This window comes from Sorex araneus, chromosome 4 (assembly GCF_027595985.1).
Source record: "Sorex araneus isolate mSorAra2 chromosome 4, mSorAra2.pri, whole genome shotgun sequence".
Lineage (NCBI taxonomy): Eukaryota > Metazoa > Chordata > Mammalia > Eulipotyphla > Soricidae > Sorex > Sorex araneus.
The window spans coordinates 136,444,008-136,461,633 of NC_073305.1; the positions used below are offsets into that span (position 1 = coordinate 136,444,008).

Consider the following 17,626-nt stretch of genomic DNA (forward strand, 5'->3'; position numbering starts at 1 on the left):
GCTGTTCAGAAATAAGCTAGCAAAGGCAAAAAAAATAAAAATAAAAATTTCTAAGTTACTAACCTAGAAAGGTAAGAAAGATTCAATGTTATTAACTTCGAAACTCTGACCTTAAGTAAAACAATTTAAAGTCTTTTAAAATTCTACATTTTAAAAGAAAAGAAATAAACTTAGAAAAAAATATGACCTGTGTAGCCTCTTTTATGTTAAATTATAAAGTGTTTATCTACACAAATGAAGGAAATGCAAAGAAAAGGATCTGGCAGCATACGCGCTAAACCTTATAGAAGTCATGCTTCTCAAAGACGTCTCAGATGATGGTGGACTAAAAAGAAATAAGTGAGGAAGAAAAAGAAGCCAAAAGAGGGAAGGAAAACCAAAATTATTCTGTTTTTTTTCTAAAGTAAACGCACACATGCATGACCACATACTACCACTAAAAGAGACCATAATCATATTATTCCTGACAGAAAAAAAAAATAAAATCACCTTCAAACCATGATAGAGGGCCAGGAACATTGCTGCCAGGCTGAAACCCAGGGCTTACATACAGGATGCTGGCACCACTTGATTCCCTGAGTACCACCAGGAGCAACTCCTGACAAGTGCAGAATCTGGAGTAGCCCCTCAGGGCTGCCATGTGTGTCCCAGCATACTACTAATAATGAAAAGATTATTAACAATAGTAATATGGAAGAATGCCTAGTGTTAGCATCTGAGTGCTTCCCAGGGCCTCTCAAAAGGACTAAGCATCCAGATTCCTGAAGCCAAGGGGTTTGTGACAAAAAATATGGTCTCACGTTCCACTCCACCTTCATTGGTCAAGCAGCTGTAGTTGAAACAAAGACCACATCTCCTGATGCCTGGCAAACAAAAAACTGGATCTCCCACAAGTACATTTGGGGCAGACACTTTAAGAACAAGTCCAGGAGAAGTGCCCTAGAGATACTCTCTGTAAAGAATCTGATTATCAAGAAGAAAGCAGTTGTTCAGGCAAAGGAAGATTTCTAGGCAACTGGAAGAACAGGAGAAAAAACATTTGCAGTAGGGACAGCAACACCTGGCTGTCATTGCCCTGGTCCCTCCAGAGAACAGTAAGGATGCTCCAGAGGTGTGTCAGAAACAAGGACAAATGGAAGAGATTGCAAAACCCCAGAAGGCACATCAGGAGAAAGAATTGGAAGACCCTGCTATCACTCCAAACTTAGAAAAGAAGAAAAGAAGACATTTTTTTAGTAAAAGCTAATTAGTGATGAGCTAGGAAAGAGCCAGTTAGTGGTGAAACTGAAGAGAAGGCAGGCCAGACCAGTGTAAGTCTTCCCAAGAGGAAGCAATCTTCCTCTTAAGAAGAACCAATGTACAACACAGAAAGATAGGACCCAAAGAAGAGTCAAAAAAAAAAAAAAGAATAGAAAAGAAAAGAACTTTCTCCTTCAGTTGGAGTAGCACTCCACAGTGACATCAAAGACGTTATAGACAGCCAGAACAGCAGTGGCTCCAAGAAAAATAAAATGTTCCAACTTAATCCCATAAATTTTAAAATGGACAATTTCCCAAGACATTCCCACCTAGATTCTGTGCTCCCAATAAATATCAACCCCCCCAAATTAAAATAAATATAATTAAAACATGGCAGAATTTTACTTCATTGCAACACTTACATAGAATTTTTTAACTTACCTGTAAGGAATAAAAATAAATATTTATTCTTGCTTAAACTAAGACTTAACAAGGAGAAGGAGTAGAATCCCAAAGACGCTGTGAACCAAATCAACCAAGTAACCGTTGTCATTAGTCCCACATTCCAGCCATAAAACATATACAGAATACTGTGAGTCTTCTTCTTAGTGAAGCTATAATCAATGGTATTATTTAGATCCTGTAAAAACACTTCTGACAGTTGACAGGAGGGTTTTCCATTCCACTTTGCAATTTTATCAACTACTTCTTGTGCTTCTTTGTATTTTCCCTCTGAGAGAAGCCAGAAGGGTGTCTCTGGGAGGATCCAACAGCACAGGATGAAGGGAGATGTCACCAAGGTCAGGATCATCTGATAGACCCACAAAGTCTTCGCCAGGTAGCCAACCAAAGCCACAATCATGATCCCCAGTGCAAAGGAAGAGTGCAGGAAGATGGCTGCTGTGGTTCGGTACTTCATGCCAATGATCTCCACCACATAGATGAAGACCACTATAATAAAGCCACCAGTAACCTGAGAGACAGAGCAGGAGAGTGGGCCAGGGTTAAAGTCATATTTCTAACTCCTGAGGGGCCTCATATCCCTAGACAGCACACCGAGGCCTGAGAGGAAGTGGTAGAGTTGTTCCCTCAAACCCCTATCATCCTTAGGGCCCAAGAGACTAGTACAAAGATTAAAGTGCTAGCCTTGCATCCCATCGACCCCATTCAAAACTCCAGCACCACATACAGTCTCTTGAGCACTGCCAGGGGTCACTTCTAACCACAGAGCTACAGGTAGCCCCTGAGCACCATAATGTGGCCTCAACCCCACACTACCCCATTAAAAAAAGAGTAAATAACAAATCCTTTGATCTTTCCCAGCCTTCGCCCCATGGGAAACACTGGAAGATTATAAAGTATTAGACTTTTGTCCTTTGTTTTGCTTATATGCCCTTCTTAGTGGAAATTCATGTCTTAGTTCTTTGCAATTCTCCATATTAATTATAGAATGTCCTCATTAAATCCATAATGGTTAGATGGAAACAAGTGTTTCCCATTTCTTTTAAAAGTAATTAGAAGAAAAAGCAATTTTGAGTAAAACTTCATTTTACATACGGAAGTAACTTTTAGACCCTGAAAACTATTATGGTTACCAAAGGGAAAGGGCATGGGAGTAGGAGAACTGGGCAGAGGATTGTTTTGATCATATTGTGGCAAGAGAACTCTATGGTAGGTGTAGGAAGACATAAGCATATAGAGATATAAAAGTATACTCTGACATTCTATAGCACTGCAAATCAATGGAAAAATAAATCCTTATTTTTAATTTTTTTAAAAACTTAATTTTAGTAGGAAATAAAGAAAAAAGATAGACATGTTGGATTTTAAAATGATTTTTTTTTTTAGATTCTGTGCATTCAGTAAACTACCAGGAATGAACACGAAGCCTATGGCATGAGACATTCACATATAGAAAATCTGGTGAGTTTAATTCCAGAATACATAGACAATTTTTAAAACTTGGCTGCAGAACAATGCAATAAGCAAAAGTATTGGATTTTTCCAAAGAATACAAAGAGCCAATAGCACACAGTAAAACACTCATCAAATTCACCAGAAAAAATGTCAGTAAAAATAATGGGTTACTTCCTCACAATCTTCGGACAGCAACTACCAAAGACAAATAAACTGACTGTAGACGATGACTAACACCACTTGTATCACTTGTCATCCTGTTGCTCATCAATTTGCTCGAGTGGGCACCAGTAACATCTCTATTTGTCCCTCTCGCATGCTAGTGTAGCCCAATGGTGTCTGTTCGTTCCAAGAACTCGAAGAGCCTCAAACTGTGTGTTCAGGGTCTTGACGAAGAAGTCTGATCATCTCGTAGGTGGGAGGCTATGCATTCTTTTGACGTTCCATGGAATCCAGTCAGTAACAGCTTTGGTCCAGCGGTCATCTCCAAATCGCATTACGTGTCCGGCCTATCTGATTTTTGATGCCTTGGCAAACGAGACAGTGTCCCTGATTCTCAATCATTGATGGAGGTTGGAACTCTGGATTTCTTCTCTCACTTGAACGAAATGTGATATTCCAAGCATAGCTCTTTTGATTCCTCTTTGGGAGACCCGAATAGCGTTCTTATCCTGTTTTCATAGGGCCCAGGTCTCTGAGGCCTATGTTAGTGCAGAAAGAACGGTGGAGTCCAAAAGATGTGTCTGGAGCCAGAGGTTCTTCGTCCTCTTAACCACTTCTTCAATGCTCTTGAAGGTGTTCCACGCCGCTCTCTTCCTCCTGCGCAGCTCAGGTGCCAGGTCATTTGTCATGTTGATTCTCGACCTCAGTACATATAATTGCTGCATTCAGAGATGTTCGTTCCGTTGAAAGCAAATGGAACATCAGGAACTAGTTCGTTTCTCATGGACATTGTCTTGATCAGATTCAGCTGCAGTCCGACCTTTCCACACTCACAGCTGAAGTCGGCCAGCATTCATGCCACTTGGCTAATGTTTGGTGCTATGAGAACGATGTCATCAGTGAAGCAGAGATGGTGTAGTTGCCGAATGTCTATCTTCACTCCCACTCCAGTCGTATGACGTTCTCAAGGGTGGCACTGAACAGTTTCGGTGAAATGGTATCACCCTGTCTTTATATCAATGATCACTTCCTTGTAGAATAGTGAGATCCTGGTGAGATCCTGGCAGTGAATCATTGAGGGGGACCACCAACAAAAATATATATTCTCAAACCCAGAAAACAAGTGCTGAGAAGGCTGTAGAGAAATTGGATCCTGTGTGCAGTGTCAGTGGGGCAAGTGGGGATTCCTCACCAAAACTAAAAACATAACTACCACAAGCTCCAAATATCCTCCTCTGGCCAAACACCCTAAAGAACTGAAAAGTCTTTTTTTTTTTTTAATAATGTAGGAGTACTGCTATTTATTCAGCCATTGATTAAGAATTGGACATGAACTCCACATTACTTTTTTTATTCTATTCTGAATGTTAATTTTTATTATTTTATTATTATCCCCCCCACACCTTTTTTTTTATTCACCATGAGATACAGCTACAAAGCTTTCATGTTTGAGTTTCGGTCATATAATCTTCAAACACCCATCCCTTCACCCATACTTTCCACCACCAAAATCCCAAGTATTCCCCCCGACCCCCATTCCTACCCTTCTCCTGCCTGTGTGGCAGACAATTTCCCCCAAACTCTCTCTTTGCTTTGGTTACATTTGATATTTCAACACTAGTCTCACCACCACTCAAACCTGCCAGAAAGGCAACGTTAGACGATTTGTTTTATATTGCTTGTTTTGGATAGAATATAATTTCCAGGAAATTCTGTGTCATTCTCCTCTGGGAGCTTTACCTTATAGTCTCTGGGTCTTGGCCACTGATGAGATTACATGGTGCCAGGGGCAGTTTATGGGTGTGACTGCCTAGCTACTGGAAAACTGGGGACCTGTGGGGAGGAGGCCCAGTCCTGATCCAAGTGGGCTCAGAGATCTCAGTCATGGGTTCCCTCATATCTGGGTTTTCCTGCCGATCCGCTCTCTGGTGAAGTTCATCCTGTTTTGGGTGAGGTTCATCTGAGCATGTGGAGAGTGGCGTTGGACATGGTGGTGGTTGGGTTTTGGAAGTTTTTGGCTGCTGAGGTTCTGCTTGGGGCAGGGAAGGAAACTCAACCCGCCCCCCCTCCGAGGTGCCCCGGTGAAGACAGCCTGGTGTGGAGCAGGGCATTCTGCGGCGTTCTCTTCTGGGATTTTAGTTTATAGTCTCTGGGCCTTGGCCATTGGTGAGATTACATGGCATCAGGGGCAGTTTGTAGGTGTGACTGCCAAGCTACTGGAAAACTGGGGACCTGGGAGGAGGAGGCCAAGTCTTGATCCAAGCAAACCTGGGGTTCTCAGTCATGGGTTCCTGCCTACCTCTGAGCTACAGGTCCTAACTGCATCTTTTGATCTCTTTCAAGATTTATGGGTCTCTGAAATAAGATCAATAAATGAGCTTATATAGCTGAGTCAGAAGTGGTTTGTGGGTGTGTCTCCCACATATCTAACTTTTGGCATTTAATTCTTGGTAAACTTGGTCCCAAGTTGTTGGGGTCTGGCCAAAGGCACAGAAGCAATTTGGGGGTATCTGAAAGTCTGAAGGCATCATCAGACTGATGATGCACTTGCCCTACAGGTACAGGTTGACCTGCTGGCGGCACCATACCCCCCAAAAATTTAAAAGTCTTAATGAGACAATGGTACATCCATGTTCACAACAGCTAAAATGTGGAAGCAACTCAAGCATCCAACAGTAGACAGATCAGGAAAAAAGGCAAACCATAATATAAACATACGATGGAAGAATAGTCAGCCTTTAAAAAGGAAGGAGAGTCTGACACAGACCACCACAGGGATAAACTTTGAGGACATTGTGCTAAGTGAAATAAATTAATCCCAAAAAGAAATACTGGATGACAGGATTCACTTACATGCCATACAGAATTATCAAAATCATAGTAAGTATAACAGGGGTTTTACTAGGAGCTATAGGTAAGAGAGAATGGAAAGAGAATATTTGATGAGTAAGAAGTTTCCATTCTGGAAATGTATGGTGGTAGCGGTTACACCCAAACATGAATGGAACCAGTCTCATTGAACTCATGCTTACAAATTTTAATTCTATAGTATGTGTATTTATCAACATTTTTGGGAGAAAATTTCATTTTGAAAATTAGCCTTTTAAAAAAATTAGATTATAAAAATATGTGATCATTCTTGGAATAAACAAAGAAATAATTCAATGATAGTGATGGGGGACAGTGAAATGATCAGACTTATTCCTACATAATAATCTCACATTTGACTTGTATAACACAAATCATAAAGTTTTGTTTGTTTTTTTTTCTTGCAAAAATATTTTAGGGCACCACTGATTTTCCCAGAGGTGCCCTAAAATCTAAATTTTCTCTCTAAATCCTTTGGCAATTAAATCAAACTTTGTTGAAAGCCCATCATGTTTTTATCCTTGTGGGTGAATGCTAATATCTTCTAGAGTAAACTGACCTATTTCTGCCACTGGACAATTGTTCCCATGTAGAATTCAGGTATTCCTTCTCTCCCACTACCCAAAGACATTTTTTCTTTAATACAATCAAGCACTTTCTATAAGATCTAAGTTTCACCTTGTCTCTGAGATTCACAAAGAGGGTGGCCAGTAAGGAAATTGCCATGATAAGAGAGAACTGACACAATAGCAAGTGAGGATATGCTTTGGAGGTGACTATACGAATCACCAGTTTAACATTTTTGTGACAACAGCTTTTATTTCCCTACACAACCTTGTAATTGCAAGATTCAGATAATGAACCTGGATCATGAGAAATCCTGAAAAAAAGAATCTAGTTATTTGGTAAATATTTGCTGCTGTTACAGCAAAACAGATTAGGTTAACCTTAAAATACCATAAATTTCCCACTAGATAAGGTTGAAACATCAGTCCCTGTCATGTTTTTTTCTAACGCTAATTCTGAGTCTACTCTCACTTTCTATTACTTAGTTTTAGAATTGAGTTCAGACAATCCAAAGACAATTGCCTAAATAATTTCAAATAGCTTCTTGAAACCATCACACTTGTAACTCCCATAGAGCTGTCAAAATGATCATTTTGATGGATTCCACTGTCTTTAAAACATCAAGCAAAGGGGCTCGAGTGATAGTACAGCGGGTAGGGTGTTTGCCTTGCATGTGGCCGACCCGAGTTCAATTCCTGGCATCCCATATGGTCCCCCAAGCACCGCCAGGAGTAATTCCTGAGTGCAGAGCCAGGAATAACCCCTGAACATCGCTAGGTGTTACCCAAAAGGCAAAAAAAAAAAAAAATCAAGCAATGTCTTTATCATCCTACCAAGTTTTCCAGAATCACCGTCTGCCCCTGAGTCTTATCCATATATTTTACCTCCCCTCCAGGCTTTTGATATCTGGTCCTTTGATTCTTTCTCACCTCAGAGCCTTCACATTGCTCCCTCCAGCTGGAATATTCTCTTATTGTGTCCCTCAAAATGGAAAAACCCCTGACTATTGAGATCTGCCCTTCATTATTCTGCCTCTGTTATAAATATTGTACGGATTTTTGCAGACAACCAATCAATGTCTTGCCTTCCCACACACTATAGAACTATTCAAACGGTCTAGGCTGATTTACTTGGCTTTCTCAGCCAACCTGATTTACTCTGCCCCACAAGGGCAAAGCAGTAAATGTGCTGAATGTACAAATCTGCCTCCTTTGAAATCTTCCAGACACAGAGCACCACACATAACATTTCCAGGGGAAACACAGAAAAGTGTCACAGAAACCTAAGGCCACACTTTACAAATGTATTCCATGCCTCATTTTCTTGCTTCTGAAACCTGACAGAGGTTAGTTTGCAAAACTAAAACATATTTTCAGAACTCTCTTAAGCCTTCCAAAAGAGGACCTTCATGCTCTCTTGGTACCTATTAAACCACTGATTGCACCGTCAGGGGCTTTTCAGGGTGGGTTTTTTTTTTTTTAATCTCATTAAACCTCATTCTCCAATTGCAGAGCCAAATCTTCTCGGTGGAGCCAACATTTCTGGTCCTGTTTTGTATTAAAAATCTTTTACATTCTTGAGCTAGAAAGATAGCACAACTGGTAGGGCACTTGCCTTATATATGGCTAGCCTGGGTTCAATCCCTGGCCCCACATATGGCCCCCTGAGCACTGCCAGGAGTAATCCCTGAGCACCGCTAGTTGTGGCCCCCCAAACAAAACAAAAAAGAAAACTTTTCCTTTCTGAAATGCACACAGGGCTATATCCTATACACATCATTTACTTCTCTCTCTCTCTCTTTCTCCCTCTCTCTCTCTCCCTCTCTCTCTCTTCTTTTTTAGGTGCAATCACCTCAGTTCTTTTTTCCAAAATGTTCTATGAGCATCCTTGGCCATGGGTGTGACCTCCCAGAAATTCTCCTCTAACCATCAATGGAGATTCCACAAAGGAGCACACTTCCTTGCTCTCTGAGAGCACAAAGGTCTCTGCTGCGACTAACCTCTCTGGGCCTGGGAGAGGGGCGAGAGGGATACAGGCCCTGCCTTGCACTCAGCAATACCAGCAGTTCTGCCCACAGATAAAAAACCAAATCCTTTCTCTATCACCCTTGATGAAAGAGCTCCAAACAGAATCACACTGCTGCTACCAGGGACTTGGCACCGGCCTGGAGGTGGAAAGAGCTTCCTCACTGGCCAGTCCACCCCCGACCCATGAGCTGGGAGAGTGCCCGTTCCGTGCCAGGCACTCCACTGGTGATGTTCACTGTCACTGCTGAGTCCTACTGGCAAGCAACCAGGTGGGGATTCTTTCCTGTGGTTTGCACATTAGAAACTGAAGTTCGAAGAGGACAACATATTTGCCCATGGTCACACAGCTAAGAAGACAAGATAAAACAAAGCTGACACAATAGCCAGGTCTATTTACATGTAGGGCCTCAGGATACCAATACAACTGCTCAGAAACACAATATTCTTTGAGTAACTGGGCCATGTGCACAGAGTGAACTGAAAACAGGTTCTGCCTAGTAAGTAATGATTTTTCAACGTAATGAGTTCCATTCTTCAATATAGACACCAGTAGTCTGCAGAAAGACTTCTGGAGTAGGATGAATAGGATTTAGTGCTTGATATCTCAGTAGTGCCTCAATAAGAAAAATGAATATTAGAGAATATTTTATATGTAAATATTGCAGTCAAATTAAAAATATTTAAGAAAAGGGAGGCTGTAGCAATAGTATAGTAGAGTGAATAGAGTGCTTGCCTTGCATATGGTCCCCAAGCCATATCTGTAGTGATCCCTGGGCACGGAGACAAGAGTAAGCCCTCCCACAAAACAAAAATGTAAAAAACACAACTTACCATAGCAAGAAAAAAGTACACGATAAAGAAGCTGATAATGTCCACTGAGAAAGCAGTCAATATACCAAATAGAATCATGGCTATGCTTGTGGGCCACAGAATAGGTCGTCTCCCCAATCTGAAACATAAGAAACACATGAGGAGATGGAACGATAGTACATTGGGGAGGGCATTTGACTTGCACAAGATCAACCCGGGTTCTATGCCTGAACACTATTAGGAGTAATTCCGGAGTGCAGAGCCAGGAGTAAGCTCTGAGCATCACTGTGTGTGACCAAAAAAGAAAAAAGCAAAAATAACCCCCACAAAACCACATAAATGGAGAGAGAGAGACAGAGAGAGAGGGAGAGAAACACAGGGACTAAGGTTAAGACACTTGTCTTGCATGTAACCAGGAAGTGGACACTGATTCCTTCACCAACACTACATATGATCCCCCAAACACTGTCAGGAGTGACTCCTGAGCACACAGCCATGGGCCCTAAACACTGTTTGATGTCTCTCTTTACCCCCTTCCCCAAAAATAAACTCACATAGCATTAAGAAGGCAAACTGTCTTCAGGGCCCATTTTCTTACCCCTGGGTTATTTTGTGTTCCTATATAACAGATCTTCAAAGACACATGTATCTCAATAGGAGGTGTGAAATGGCTAAGGTTTTGAACACAATTCCATGTCCCCTAAGTAAAAAAACATTATCAAAGGGAACAGAGCAACAGTAAAGCAGGTAGGACACCTGCCTTGCACATAACCAACCTGGATTTGATCCCTGGCACCTGATATGGTCCCCTGAGCACTGCCAAGAGTGATCTCTGAGAGCAGAGCCAGGAGTAAGCCCTGAGCATCACTGGGTGTGGCCCAACCCCTACCTCCAAGCCTCCACAAAAAGAAAGAAAACATCAAAGAGGTAAAAAGAACATCCACACAAAAGTAACATCGCAAAAGTAACAGTCATAAATATTTCATCTCACCTGTCAGCAAGGTAGCCAAATATCATTGATCCTACCATGGCTCCACATATAAATATGGGCTGAATCATTAGTGCTAAATGTTTTCGATCACACACCAGATTCCATTCAGTCACTAGAGAGAATTTGGACTGGTTGTAGAAATAGCCATTCGGGCAAGCTAGACTATTCTTAGCGTCTCTACGAGAAAACGATATATTCAACTCCAAGTCAGACCTATGAACCCTCCCACAATTGGAGAGCTCCCAGATTTCACCGTTCTGTAGCTGCACTATTATGAAGTCGTCTCTGGTTTGTGAGAATATGTTCTGCAATATGTCACCAGAAGTATTTTGGAAAAGAATCCGAGACACGTTTCCTGGAGGTTTGCAGATAAACCTTGAAGGGGTTGATACGATGAACACAGAAGCCAACAAATGGATACCACAAGAGGTGTTCTGGAAGGCACATATGAAATAGAGGACTTTCTGGAATCTGCAAAAGGAAGAAAAGTTAGTTAATACATGGGGTCCTATAAGCTGGAAACAAGATGTTGGATCTCTATCATTAAATTTATTATTTAGTTTTGGGTTTTGGACCAGACCCAGCAGTGCTCAGGGCTTACTCTGCACTCAGGAATTACTCCTGGCGGTACTTGGAGGACATGAAGATTGAACTCGTGTTAGCCACATGCAAGGAAAGTGCCCTACCCGCTATGCTATGGCTCCAGTTACTATCATGTTTAGGTTAATAGAGAATGAAATAAGTACATAAATAATTATGAATGTGTTTTTACATGTAGGTTAGTGTGTTTATGTGTGCATGTGAAAAGACTTAAAAGTGACGGCATCCTATGCATCAACAGGCATGCGCAGATCTTGTATTTCTGCCTTCTAAATATTCTCCAGTATAAGGAAGCAAGGAACAATGGCTGATCTAAGACCAAAACAAGAACACAAAACCTGTCTGAAGCATCTTGGAGCGTAGCAAAGCCAGGAATATTTAAAAATGCCAAAAGATGAGGGCATACCAAAGGACTCAATATGAAAGAACCCCAAAGTTCAAAGTTGTGACAATTGGAAGAAAATGAATAGTACTGTATATCCCAATGTATAAAATAAAGATATGGGTTTATTCTGTGATGGTCCATTTTATGTGCTAGCTACTCTGGGTTAAAAAAAAGGCCCATCTAGCTGGGAAAACATGATCTGTGAGGGTACAGGTGACTATGTCCCTCCAGTGGGGTTGCACAGCATCTACCCTATTGAGGGCTGGAGTAGAATAAGGGAAGGAAAGGCAAATTGGAGCTCCCTGCCTTGGCAGAAACACCCACCTGACCCCGCCTTTGAGCCTGGGCACTCCTAGCTCTTAGGCTTTTGGACTTAGAGCACTACCAGTGCCCCAATTCTCCTTCAGGTATGGACCTTCCATGTCCACCACCAGCCTTCCTGCATCTCCAGGTCCTCAATGTCTCTGTGTGGCTCTTCTCAGCTTCCACAACCATGTGTACTAATTCCTAGTGCTATTATAAACATTCACTATATGTATATATAATAAATGTCTAAATGATATATACACATGTGTATACATACACTATTTCAAATTGGTTGTCTCTAGAGAACCCTGATGAATACAGATTTTTTTTTCTGTCTCAAGAAAGATTTCTAAGGAAGAGAATTTGGTGGCTGGCACACCAGGCAGAGCGCCACACCCGGTGGGGTGGGGGGCAGTATGCAGCATCAAATCCAGGGCCTCAGGCATACAGGTCATGTGCTCGACCACTTAAATCACATTCCGAGTCCCACCCCAACAGAAAGTAAGTGTCCCAATTTCTCTGCTTTTTCACAAATACATTGTCATGTGTGTTTTGGGCAGCAACCATCCTGATAGGTGGAAGGTGATACCTGATTGTGGTTTAGATTTGCATTTTCCTGAAAATTAGTGATGAATAATATTTTTCACACATCCAAGGACCATTTGTATATTTTCTTTGTAGAAATGCCCATTTAACCATCAACTCATAGGCTGGAGTGATAATATAGGGGGTAAGGCATTTGCCTTGCATGTGGCCCATCAGAGTTCGATCTCTGGAACCCTATATGGTCCCCCAAACCCTTCCAGTAGTAATTCCTAAGTGTAGAGCTAGGAGTAACTAACCCCTAGCTGAGCATTTCTGGGTGTGCCTCCCCAAACAAAAAACAAAACATCAACTCATTTTTAATCTGGTTATTAGATTGCTATTGACTTATATGCTCCCCTTCAATTTTGAATGGCCCCTTTTAGATGTATGTTCCCAAATATTTTCTCCTCTCTCATAAGTTATCATTTCACTCTATTGATTCCTTGCTGTGGAAATGCTTTTTAGTTTGGACTGTGCAGTTCTACTTGTTTACTTTGGAGCATGGTGCCTACACTTTTGGTGTACTATTATTCAAGAACTCATTACTAAGATCAGCGTCATGAAGCTTTGCCCTCTTTTGATATTTAGACTTTTATAGTTTCAGGGCTCAATTTAAATCTTCCCCACTACATTCTTTTTTTGCATTTTGCATTTTTATTTTATTTTTATCAGGTTGTTCACAATAATTTATTCTATTCAACATTCCAACACCAGTCCCACCACCATTACACCTTATCCACTATTATGAATTTTCCCAACCACCACCCAATCCTGCTCCAATAGCAGGCCCTAAATAATTTATTTTATATTTCTTGTTATGAGTAAATCTCTAAAAATGATCAAAAAAGGTTCCTTAGAACAAAGAGTGTGAAGTTTGTTGTATCTCACCCTAGAGCTATTGAGCCCTTGTGTAAGAGATTGTTAACATGCTATTATAGGCTGAGCCTTGTGTTCTAATTGAGATTGGTTGACTTCTACCTTGAATCCTACCCAATGTGTATTACTCCTGGTACTTCAGTGATATAGAGTATGAGATGTCGCTCCAAGAATTCTAAAATTTTAGATAAGGAGACACAACTGGAGTTAAACTTTTAACTGGGTGGTGACTTTGGGACCTGAGGCATCTCTGCAGCTTGCTGATTCTTCTGTGATTTATTTATGAGTCTCTGGATCATGGCCAGTTAAGGAGCTTATCTGGTGCCAAAGGTAGTTCTTGGGGTGACTGCCAGGTTCCTGAAGAACAGGGTGATGGTGGGGAAGGTCGCTCATCCCTGACTCCATAAGAGCCTGGAGATTTCATTCACAAGACCCACATACCTGAGGTTTTCAACGGATTCATTCATGGATGAGGCTTGTCCCAAGCCTCTGGAGCATAGCAGCAATTGGGTTCTGGAGGTTTTTGGCTGCTGGGACTCTGTTACGGCAAGTGGGGAGACTCACCTCCCTCTAGGGTGCCCTGAATATGAGGTTCAGCCTGATGTGGGGTCTGAAGCATCTCTGCAGCTTGTTGATCTCTCTCGAGATTTGTGAGTATCTTCTACTGCATTCTTATCACCTACTTCAGCCTTACCAATAGCCCCCTGGGAGTTCCCTATAATCAGTAGGCAGAGGGAAAACTCCAGCCATGTCCTGTATAATATGCAAAAGCACAGGCAAAAGCAAGAGCCCTGCAGCCCTTCAGTCTCCTTCTGGGACACTCTGAAGGATAATGGTAGATGCCCTCCTTGTGCGGGGTACCTGGTTGTGCCCCTTGATTGGCGGGAGAAATCCTGAGACATGTGATTATATATGCCTATTCATGAGTGGCAGCCATTGATCTTTCAGGTCAGCAACTTGAAAAAAATTTGATTGACAAAAAAATCTGGGGAATGAACTATGGATAGATCTGAGTATTTATTAAAAAAAAAAGAAGAAGAAGAAAAGAGAAAGGAAGGAAAAGGAAGGGGCCTCTGAGCAATAGCACAGAGGATAGGGCATTTTACTCACACACGGCTAACCTGAGTTCAATCCCCAGTACCCTATATTGTCCCTTGAGCCCAGCTAGGAGTGATTCTGAATGCAAAGCCAGGAGAGAGCCCTGAGCACTGCTGGGGTTTGGCCCTCAATAAAAAAGGGAAAGGACATTTGTATCCCGTGCTAAATGTGTCCCAAAAGGGGGCAAAGTTTTAATAATAAAATGAAGAAGATGGCTTTGGGGATGGACCTCGAGAAAGATGACATCTTTCCTGCATCAACCCTAGTATGTCTATGGAGCTTCTACGCAGTCATGGGGTTATCAGGACTGGCATTCATGCAGCTCAGCAGTTTGGCAACTTCCACTCAAACCTGGCAACTGACACCAGTGAGCGTCCCGTCCCCCAGCAGCAAAGACCAAGCCTGAATCCTCAGCATTGCTCTGTTTTTCTCTCTTAAATTAGGATAGTGTTTCCTTGCCTAGAATGACTATTGGGAAGTGAGAAATAATAATTAGGATTCTCTCTTTAATATTTTCACAAGATTTTCTTAAATCTAAGCAATACTTCATACTCCCCTCTATTTACAAACACAGAGAGGCGACCAAGCAAATACCAGTGAAACTCCAGAAGATTTTGCTAGGATCACACCATTTCCACTTATAAGCGCTGGCTCGTTACCTGTGGCTTTCCTCCAAGCTGCTCTCACATGGAGCACACACAGCTGAGGTGGGAACCCACTAAAGTTGCCATATTTTACTGAAAATGTACTGAATAATAAGACTTTTGGGGTGAGAGTAATAGTATGAGGGTAGGGCATTTGCCGTGCAAACAGACAACCCGGATTCAATCCCTGGCATCCCATGTGGTCCCCCGAGCACTACTAGGAGCAATTCTTGAATGCAGAACCAGAAGTAACCCCTAAGTCTCACCAGGTGTTGCCCAAAAACAAAAACCAAGAGAGACAAAGAGAAAAAGAGAGAGACAGAAAGACAGAGAGAGAAGAACGACTTTTGCAGATATTATGTCAAAATGAGCTGTCTCCCCAATTCTATTCTCCCTTTCATCCACCTAGGTGGGCTACAGTTGGCTACATTTGGCCATGTGGCTAAGGACAAGGAAGCAACTGTACCAAGCACAGGAAGGAAGTCCCAAGCTATGGATAGTAAGGTTGTCTCATCCCCCTGGTTCGTGGATACTCTCACCATTAAGCAGAACTGACCCTGAACTGTAGTTGAAGAGGAACAAACTTCCAGGGAAGGGACAACAGGCATATATAGCTAACAACCCTGTAAAGAGGTGCCTAGTCTAGGCCAACCGACCACCTCTGTCGACCTCAGTCAATCATGGAAATCCATGCTGGAGGAGGAATGTTATTATTGCCTCCTACCTCACAGGGCTGGAGCAATAGCACAGTGGGTAGGGTATTTGCCTTGCACACAGCTGACCCAAGTTCGATTCCTCCATCACTGTCGCAGAGCCCAGCAAGCTACCAAGAGTATCCTGCTCGCACAGAAGAGCCTGGCAAGCTACCCGTGGTGTATTCGATATGCCAAAAACAGTAACGACAAGTCTCACAATGGAGACGTTACTGATGCCTGCTCGAGCAAACTGATGAACAATGGGATGGCAGTGCTACAGTGCTACCTCACAGGGTTAATGTGAAGATGAGAGGCTTCATGTGGAGTCTTTAATTTTACCATTACCCCTGTTTTAAAGACAAGAAAGCAGGGGTGATATAAATACTGTGAGGCTCGACAAGCCATGACTAGAACTGCAGCATCCAAGTCCAGCTGTTCCCCATGCTATTCTGCCAGCAGACACAGGTTATCAGTGGTCTAGCTGAGTGCTAGTATTGGTTCCTAATTGTGCTCTCCTGAGAGAATACAGCACTTGTGCCCACAGGACAAAGGAAGTCAAGTCAGGGCAGGAATGGCATCACAGGGTACCCAGCAACCTTGAAGTCCACATGCTCGACCTCTGCTTTCTCTCTGTGAAAGGAATGGCACCACTGTACTGTCAGGGCTGCAGTGAATATCAACAGAGATAGCACCCGAATCTCTTATGGCAGAGCCCATCAAAACAACACAGGTGTGTGCGTGTGTGTGTGTGTGTGTGTGTGTGTGTGTGAGAGAGAGAGAGAGAGAGAGAGAGAGGAGAAGTCTACCATTGAGGCAGGCAGAGCAGGTTGGGACGGGTGGTGGAAGGAAAACTGGGGACATTAGTGGTTGGAAATGTACACTAATAAAGTTACTAGTGATGGAACATTGTATGACTGAAACCCAATCATGAACAGCTTTGCAATGGTGTATCTCATGGTGATCCAATTAAAAAAAGAAAAAGAAAAAAGAATGAAGGTGTTCAGACCTGGCAGGGGAAGAAGGGAGACAGGTCCAAATGGACTAAGCTTCAAATCTCAATAAGATATAAGGCACCCTCTGCTGGGAAAACTGGATAGCTACATGCAAAAAAAAAATGAACTCAGTCATGAACGGCTCCTCTGCTCCTAAAAGACCATGATCCCGGAGGCCTACTAACTACTTTCGGCACCCAGAGGCTTCCTATAGAAATACCTCTAGACTCTGAATTGAGCTACTGACCCCACACCGCCCCAGGAGGGGGAAGGTTTTTCTCTCTCAGCCTTTCCTTTCTGCGGAGGCGATGGTGGTGGCCGCATGGCAACCGCCATCTTATAGAACCCAGTAACCGGAGGTACGAGCTTGTAGTGATGCAACTTCTGGCAGAAATTTCTCTGGACGTAATTACTAAAATATCAGAAATCCAAAATCTCATATACTCTTCATTCTCAGCAACGGAAAACAAATTATCAAATGATGCCTTTTCAGCAGGTTTGATTGTTGGGGGAAAATTCTAAATAATGATAGTGAGTTTTCTGTTGAAATATTGAATGTAATCAAAGTATAGAGAGGGTAAAGTGAAGATCATTAGCCACACAGGTGTGGGGGGATGGGAGGTATACTGGTGTTCTTGGTAGTGGAACATGTGCACTGGTAAAAAGATAGAGATTTGATCATTGTATGGCTGAGACTTAAACCTGAAAGCTTTGTAACTTTTTTCATGGTGATTCAATAAAAAATGTAAAAATTAAAAATTAAAAATTAATTTTAAAAAATGAACTCAGTACTCTGTCTAACGCCAAGCACGAAAGTGAAAAAAAAATGGATTAAAGACCAAAATATCAGTCCTGAATCTATAA

General features: G+C 42.1%; 1 protein-coding gene across 1 annotated transcript in view; it reads right to left on the bottom strand.

Annotated features, from left to right (window-relative positions):
• Positions 1–17,626, bottom strand: part of SLC22A16 (solute carrier family 22 member 16) — a 28,822-nt gene that overhangs the window by 9,288 nt on the left and 1,908 nt on the right. Inside the window, exons 2-4 of the mRNA XM_055136725.1 lie at positions 10,582–11,052; positions 9,612–9,729; positions 1,681–2,212 (exon numbers count right to left, since the gene is read on the bottom strand). Of these exons, the coding sequence (XP_054992700.1) occupies positions 1,681–2,212; positions 9,612–9,729; positions 10,582–11,052 (1,121 nt within the window). The remainder of the gene's footprint in view (positions 1–1,680; positions 2,213–9,611; positions 9,730–10,581; positions 11,053–17,626) is intronic.